Below are 8,160 nucleotides of genomic sequence, written 5' to 3' on the forward strand. Positions count from 1 at the left end.
ATTTAGCACGTGACGACGAGATTGAATTATGATGTTTGGTTCAAGTGCCACTCATGGAGATTCCAGGGGGCTTGAGATGTTGTGTCCCTTCTCTTCCTCCTCCTCAACTTTCTAGCTTACTCTTGATTGGGACTCTTCTTTGCTTTTCTATACTATCCTTGTGGCGTCTTGATTGCTTCCTTTGTCTTTCATGTTCTTGGTCTCCTCTTTCTTCTATCTTGAATTCAGTCTTTGGCTCCAAGGGATGCTTTGTTATTCTATTGTTTTTCAGTGCGCTCTCCGTCGTTGGCCCTGATTTTTTCTGGGCACAAGGGGGAGGGAAGGCCCTTTTGTGTTTCACTGGTGAAGTTCAGCACTGCCCCAGCGTCTTTTATGAAGGAAAATTTGGTGTAAATTTTTGGTTGGTGAAAAGTTTTTTGTACTTTGGTCTGAGTTAACACCACTCCCTCTGTTTTAGTTTCCCTGTCTAGTTTCACTAGAGCTTCATCCTCCATGTTGACCAACACATCAGTTCTCATTGGCTTCTCCTAGGTATTGGCAAGCACCTTAAGGATCTTATTTTTCCTTTTCCGATTGCTAATAACTGTTGTAATGCTCCGCCTTTCTTTGCCCGACCTCATGTCTAATTCGCTGCTTGAACTGGTTGCCTGTCTGAGCCGAAGATGTACTGTTGCTCCTGAGAAGGTGTTTTAGGGCTCCTACTACAGCGCTGCTTGATTGATTGGCTAATTGTTGTTTGACCGCTGTTTGTTGCTTAAAGCTTCCAGGTACTAGCTTACTACTTTCTGGGTTCAATTGTATTTATTTAAGTGATCCTACGCTGTTGAAAACAGTTGGAATTTGACTGTTCAAGACTCTGAAGAACCGGGTCCAGTGGTACTCCCAATGGTACTCCTTGTTATAGAAAAAGTCTGTGATAGTCCTGGTTAGATGGTTCTATTGTTAAGATAACTTTACTGCAGTTTTCCTAATTTAGACCTATGCGTTTTTCTCAAACTGCTCCCGGGCCGACTCCTACTCCACCTCTATCTCTGCGTCCCACCTGGGCGCCTATAAGATCACAAAAACTTCGTGAGAGAGACTGGGGTGTCAGATCACTTATACTTGATACATGCCGCATTAATGCAATACATCAAAAACACTGGGCCCCACTGAGACATGATCCTCCCAACCACAAATTGGTTAAGACCCTATATTATAGTGGTAGAGGGAGACATCTTATAAAATGGCTATATGTGGAGATACGGGCACACGCCACAATAGAGCTTACAGAACTACGCGAAACATGGGCGGAGGACACAGAGCGGGAGCTTTCAGACCAGGAATGGGGTGGTCTTTTAGACTACGCAAAACAAGTGTCCAGAAATGCAAAGTTTAAATTTATACAAACTATGCTACTCCATAGAGCCTATCTTACCCTACGTAGACTGCAACGGATGTTCCCACAAACATAACCCCAATGCCCTCGATGCCATCTGGCTGAGGCCGTCTCAGCTCACATGTTATGGGCATGTCCTCACTGCAGATGTTTTTGGGAGTCAGTTAGACTTCACATAGTGGCAGTTATGCAGCTAAATATGGGCACACAATGGAGGACTGTATCCTAGGTCTATATAAAGGCTCGAAAAAACAAAAGGTACCGAATAGATTCACGGACATCGCCCTAATAATCACAAAAAGAGCCATCACTACGCGATGGAAGTCAATGAAACCCCCCACCGTGCGCATTTGGCATAGTGAAATGCTCCACTGGTGTGGTGCTGAGAGCACAGCGATACGGAGGGAGGAAGCTCGAGGACTGCGGAAACATCCGATATCCCTGAAATGGGATGCGATGGTAGATGCCCTTAAAGGAGCGGACTTGGAGCTGGTAGATGTCTCCCGAACGTTCAATAACCCAATAGAATATTTGTAACAAAAGCAAGATACAATGTCGGATGGACACAGATAACTGTTAAGTTGCAGAAGCGCAGATAGAGAGTAGGCCACAGGAACATGTACATGTATAAAAATGGTGGTAATGCTGGAACAAGAGTGGGAGGGGGGAAGTTGGGGTGAGTTAATAAATAACCATGTTTATTCTTTTTGATTTTGAATAATGTAAGGTCAGTTGAGAAAATATAATTATTGGCTGATGCAAGGCAAAGACATTGTGCCGATACAGACAATGTAATGTACTGTGAAATGTGTTTTTATGCTGAATCGCCATACTATGCAATGCTACCTTATGTGCCGGCCTCCTGTTATATGATTAGCAAACTCGGCTGTTTAATGGAAAATCGATCAAATTTGTTTCATAAAAGGTTCGGGGGTTCCCTTAAATACTTTAGGTGCGTTAAAGAGGTTTGAAGGTAGTAGCTAATAGGCTACTTGCAGTTAGGGTGCCTACACCCTTGGTATGGACACTCCCTCTGGGTATGGGGCACACCCCTCACCCCATTGGCCTTCTCCTCTAAAACAATATGGAGGATTTTGAAAAGAGGGGTCACTTCAGCTCAGGGCACCTTAGGAGTGGCCCTGGCTGAGAGGGGACACACCTCTCCTGCACACTAATCCACCAAAAGTGGGGCCTTGTCACGGGGTAGGCATCTTCACTAGCTGTAGATGCCCTGGCCAGCATGACAAAGGAAAGGAAGCCTTTGAGGCTTACCATCTTTCAATGTTGTTCCTGCTTGGAGGTAGGTATGGAGCACCTCCACCAAGAGCAGGCTTTGTTTCTGACCCACGAGAGGAAAGGCTCCCACCTTAGGGGGTCAGGAACATGTCTAGAGGTGGCAGGCTGGTGCAGAGCAGTCAGGCACACACTAGTGGGTTGGTAGGTTTTCAGGGGGCACTTCTGTGGTGCCCTCTGAGTGCATTTATTAATTAATCAAACACTAGCATCAGTGTGGGCTGATTAATGTGAGATGTGAGTACCAAACATCTTGGAATTCTGTAAAGCTGTGGAACTCGTAGTGACAAGCTCCCAGCCCTTGTATTCAATATGGCTTCACTGTACACTTACAATGTTTAAGTATGGACTTAGACACTATAGGGGCATATCTGCTCATGCACTTATGCCCTCACCTGAGGTATAGTTCACCCTGCCTTAGGGCTGTAAGGCATGCTGTAGGGGTGACTTACCTATGCCTCCTGTAGTGCTGGTAGGCCTGACATGCAGGTAATTTGTGCCAGGTCAACTCTTCACTTTTATCTGCACCAGAACATGCAGGCTACAGTAGGAGTATGATTTTGTTTAGTGAGGGGTCTCCTAGGGTGGCTAAATACACCCTGCAGCCCTTAGAGCCCCTCTCTGCGCACAAGGCCCTTAGTTCCACTGGTACCTTTAACAAGTGACTTGTAGATGGGCCACATTTGTGCCAGTTGTGGAAACAAAGGTACAGTTTTGGAAAAGAACACCGGCACTGGTGACCTGGTTAGCGGGAACCCGGTGCACAAATGTGGGGGGTTGCCATGCCAGAAGAGGTGCTTTCGTACAGGTGGATAATCAAGTGCATCTAGAACTGCTATCCCAAATCAGAAAGAACTCTACCTCTACCCACACAAGGTACACTCCGCTTGGAAAAAAATGCGCAACTATGGCATGTTTGGTCAATATCTGCTAACTAACATATGCAAATAGGTCACACGGCCAAACTAGCACGCATTTACCAACCACTGTTGCCTGGCTATCCTAGCCTGTCAACAGGATATGGTTAGTTAGACAGTACTAAGAACTTTGTTCTAATCATATACAACATCCACGAACTACCACTGGTTATAGAGAATACTAATTTATAGTCTATGGAGATCATGTATATTTACAGCCACACATGCTCCGAACGGAAAAGGTTACTATCCTGTAAGTATCTATTTGTAGCGTTTAGTGCTGTTGATTCACATTCATCCACCCTCCTCCACAGAGCCTGTGTCTTCTGCAGTTCTTTTATTGTCACGTTTTCTACGCTCACAATATGCATAGTACACTGTGCTGTGTTCACTCAACACTCCATACATACCTGCTGCGTTTTAACATGGAGTCTGCCCATGTGAGTTGCCCACTTAGGGAGGAGTCACAGACCTTTCTGTGATTTGAAATATTTCTTTGATGAAAAACAACTTGCCAATGTCTGAGCCCAATGTTAAATGGCAAAAATATGTGGAGCATATGAATCTACAGCACTACATGCTGCGAATAGATGCTTACAGGATAAATACAATTTTACTTACTGTTGTGATGAACATTTTGTTTCTCATTTTTGTTGATTAGTGCCTCCTTGACAGTCAAGAGATGGCCACTGGGGGGGCGGAGCCAGGTCGGCGACCAAGATGGTCGCCCGGGCTCCCGGCTCCGTCGACCTTTCTCCCCCTACTGCCGGATCCAGCTGTCGAGGCGGCGCTGCCGATATATTCTCGGACGTCTGAGAGGGACCTGCCTCGCCGAGAGTGACTCCGGAGACTCTCCGAGCTCTGGGGACGGAGATATGTCCTCCCGGTCGGTGTGGCCTACGCGAGTCCCGGAGCCGGGACCTCGCGTGATACTGCTGCTGGCCTCTAGTGGAATAACAACGGCCAGGAAGACTCGGAAAATGCCGGTCACCCGCCGAGGCGCTCTGCCCTACCCCGAACGTGAACCTAGCTTTCGCTGCTGCGTGCCGTCCCCCCATGCCGGACGGACCCCCCTCCCCCGATTGCTGCCTTGCGGAACGAGGACAAGCGACGCTGCTCTTTGTCTCCCTGATGGAGCATCGCGCGACCCGCTTACAGCTGACTGTATCCCGCACTTCAGGTGATCGGAGCCGGTTGATACATGGCGATTTGGCATCACTTGGATGCACTGGGTGTGAGAACAACAGGAGAAGACCCATAAACCTCGTTGGGATGGGTACATCATAGCGCATTTATTGCCTGCAGCCCGCTTGACAGCAGAGCCCCGGTAACGGCCCACAGCCCTGATTAAGTCAGGCCTCGCCAGTATTACTCGCTGCCCAGACGGAAGAAACATTCAGTAACTTTGGACCATCGAGTCTCTAAAACAGGATTTTAACTACGCCTTCCTGCTTGAGCTTAAGTCACTGTTCCCATCGACAACCCCGTCCTGATGACGATCCCGACTAAAGGGGATCGAAACGCCGTCGACTAGACAGCTTGAATTTCACGACGCATTTCACGTCTTGTGCTCCCATATAAATAATTGTGTTTCAAGTGATTGTTACTTGTCTCTATTGGGGCCATTATTTGATGTTTATACCCTGACTAATGCGTCGCCTTTGCTGTTGTTTTTAACACTTGCACACCCACTTGTCACTGATTGTATATAGCACTTGCACCAAGTGTCACCGGGTTGTCACAAGATCCACTCTGTACAGTGCTGCTTTAATTGTATTGACCCTTGAAAGCTTTTTCCTGTTGCTTTTGAAAATAAGATTACCCTTTCTGAAAAGCATTTGACTCCTTGGTTTTCCTTTCTTTGTAATGCATGTTGCATACATTTCCAAAACTGTCTTCGCATAATACCTGTTGGGAACTGTCTTTACTCACTGGATGCACTGGGTGGCATGGATGGGACCATCGGTGGGGAAGTGGAGATGGCTACCACATCGTGTGCAACCGGGGGGGACGCTCGGATGATGCACAAGATGGCGGCTCTGGTGTGGGCTCCGGCGGCACTTATGCCGTGAGCACCGTTTGGAAGCATCGTCCTCATGGAGCCGTACCCGCCCGTGGTGATGGCGACGCACATTTCAACCGGAGCGCGGAGATCGTATGCCCCCCCCGTGTACTGACAGCACAAAGTGTGGATTGGGTTAACATGGCGATCAGACCCCGGCACATGTGGAAGTACGAGAGAGCCTGATGCCTTTATTTTCTCCATGTGACTTTGGTTTAGTGACTCCCTCTACAATCTCTGGTTAGACCCGGATGGGTGTTTCTACATGACCATACATGTTGCTGATAAGTGAGAGTTTGTGCGTGGGGACTCCTGGGTCGTTACAAAGCGAATCGTCGGAATGGCGCCTGGTCCATGGGTATATGGAGTGGTCGGGGATTCCATCGGATGCGAGGCTTGTGGGGTCTCATTTGTTGCCCTTTCTCCGATGACTGATATCGTCATGCAACCCAGACAAAGCGAACTGCATACTCTTTCTGAACCGGACTTTGTCTTGCTGCTCGGGAAATGGTCGTGGGCTGTGAACGGCTTTGGAGTGTGTCGTGTCCTGGTGTACTGCAAGATTTCCTGCCTTCCTCCGGGCATCCCTGCCTATTGTACTTTTGGTACTTTGATTGTTTGGCTATGCATTAAATGGACTGGGACACGTCTCTGATTATGGCCGGTTGGGTCTGGGTTGCAAAATGGTGATCGTCTTCTTCAGCTGCTGAAGGGGGGGGGGCCTTATCGAGGTTGGGTGACTGGGTGAGCTGGCGTGGCGACTGCTGGCCTGTTTCGGTTGGTGTCCTGGATATTTTGCAACAGCGCTGTTATAATTGTAAGCTACGCGGGGGGGGTGTGGGGGCCGGGGGCCCCCCCGATACATCTTTTTCTTTTATTCTTTCTTTCTCTTCTATATTTCGGGTTCCACACACTGGGCGACAGGCACGCTGCTAAAGGGGAGGCCGTAGCTGTAGGCAGGGGTGCAGGGTGGGGGGTTAGGGGAGGGGTACTACTGTTTTTTTTTTTTTTTCTGTTTCTAGGGCCTCTTTTTTCTCTCTTGTCTCTCTCGGCTTTCCCTTTACTTTTCCTCTTCTTCTTCTCTTTCTGGGAACCGAGTAATAGGTTGCTCTCCATACGTTATAATGGTTCAAATTACAATGGGTGGATGTCTTTATAAAGTTTTACGTTACAGCGGGCGTACACTGTATTGGTGGGCGAAATGTACAGCTTACTGTTTATCCTGATTTATGTGCTCTAGAGCCAACGTCCTGCCTGCAGTAGTCCTGACTGTGAATATCCTGATCTATGATAACCCCTTGCTTTGGTATTATTTGATTGTGCGGCACCAGATCCTGTTCCTTCCTAAAATTTTAAAGAAACCTCTTTAATCCTGGTACCAATATGGTACAGACATTATTCTGAGCTACAACGGGGCGTTTGGGAGGCGGACTGTTGCATTCTTATGGCTTGATTGATCTGCTTTGACCGTCTCTGAACTAATGGCCGGCCGTGATGGTTGTAGGCCCGTGATTGTAACTGCTTTACGTAACAATAAAGGTTTACCAAAAAATTTTTTTTTTTAAAAAGATGGCCAATGTTGTTCTGTGCTTTTGGCTGATTCCATTATGCTCTTTTGTTTCAGGCGGGAGCAAACATGATTGTGTCTGGTAATGCCATCATGAAGAGCGAGGACCCCAGATCCGTCATTAACTTACTACGAAATGTATGCGCCGAAGTCGCTCAGAAGCGTTCCCTGGACCGGTGAAATTGAAGGCTCCAGGCAGGCCATTTTATGATGAGTTTGAATCAGGAGGTCATTCCATTACACCATACCTACTGCTGCTAAGCCAGGATTGCACTGCTGTAAAGTTAATCCACTGTCAGTGTAAACAATGCTGATATGCCTAGTCTTACCAGAAGTCACTCTTGGCATTGCTAGAGATTACAAATTTTGGAGCGAATGGCAGATACTGTGTTCATTTCCTGGAATCGTTGAAGTTTTTAGCTCAAAATAATGCATTTTTGATGATTTCAATCACATGTATAATGAAATGTTCAATGCATTCCTACAAAGAAATCTTGTCTCAGTAAATAAATTAAAATGATCATTATTTCTTGCTACTAGTCTCATAATAAAACAGTGTTTCTATGTGAGTCGTCTTTTTTGTACTTTGCCATTGAGGGGTACAGGATAATGAGCTAGGAGGGTTTTTGCAAATTCGTCTGAAAGTGGGCCTTGGATTGTGTATGCAGTTGGCCTGCAAGTCTGGCTGCCAATTGCAGGTCTAGGTGCCCCGCCCCCGGGCCTTTGTGGCGAGGACAGTAGAGGCCAGAGTGAGATGGGTTGGTAGGTGATCCAGATAGGTGGTATTATGTTGACATAGGACAATTGGCCCCCAGGATCCCTTGTGTACTATGTCTGTCCTCTTTTGCAGTTTTGCGTGTCCACATATTACCAGCAGGAGAACTGTAGCTGTTTTACTGCGCTATGGAGATGTGCCCCCTCTGTCTGTTACTCTGCCACACCT

At 47.2% G+C, this 8,160-nt stretch overlaps 1 protein-coding gene across 1 annotated transcript in view; it reads left to right on the top strand.

Moving 5' to 3' along the window:
• Window positions 1-7,781, top strand: part of RPE (ribulose-5-phosphate-3-epimerase) — a 233,174-nt gene extending 225,393 nt beyond the window's left edge. Inside the window, exon 6 of the mRNA XM_086955551.1 lies at window positions 7,275-7,781. Within this exon, the coding sequence (XP_086811677.1) occupies window positions 7,275-7,397 (123 nt within the window). The 3' untranslated portion in view covers window positions 7,398-7,781. The remainder of the gene's footprint in view (window positions 1-7,274) is intronic.
• The last annotated feature ends 379 nt before the right edge of the window (window positions 7,782-8,160 follow it).

Source organism: Lissotriton vulgaris, chromosome 2_1, assembly GCF_964263255.1.
Source record: "Lissotriton vulgaris chromosome 2_1, aLisVul1.2, whole genome shotgun sequence".
Taxonomy (NCBI): domain Eukaryota; kingdom Metazoa; phylum Chordata; class Amphibia; order Caudata; family Salamandridae; genus Lissotriton; species Lissotriton vulgaris.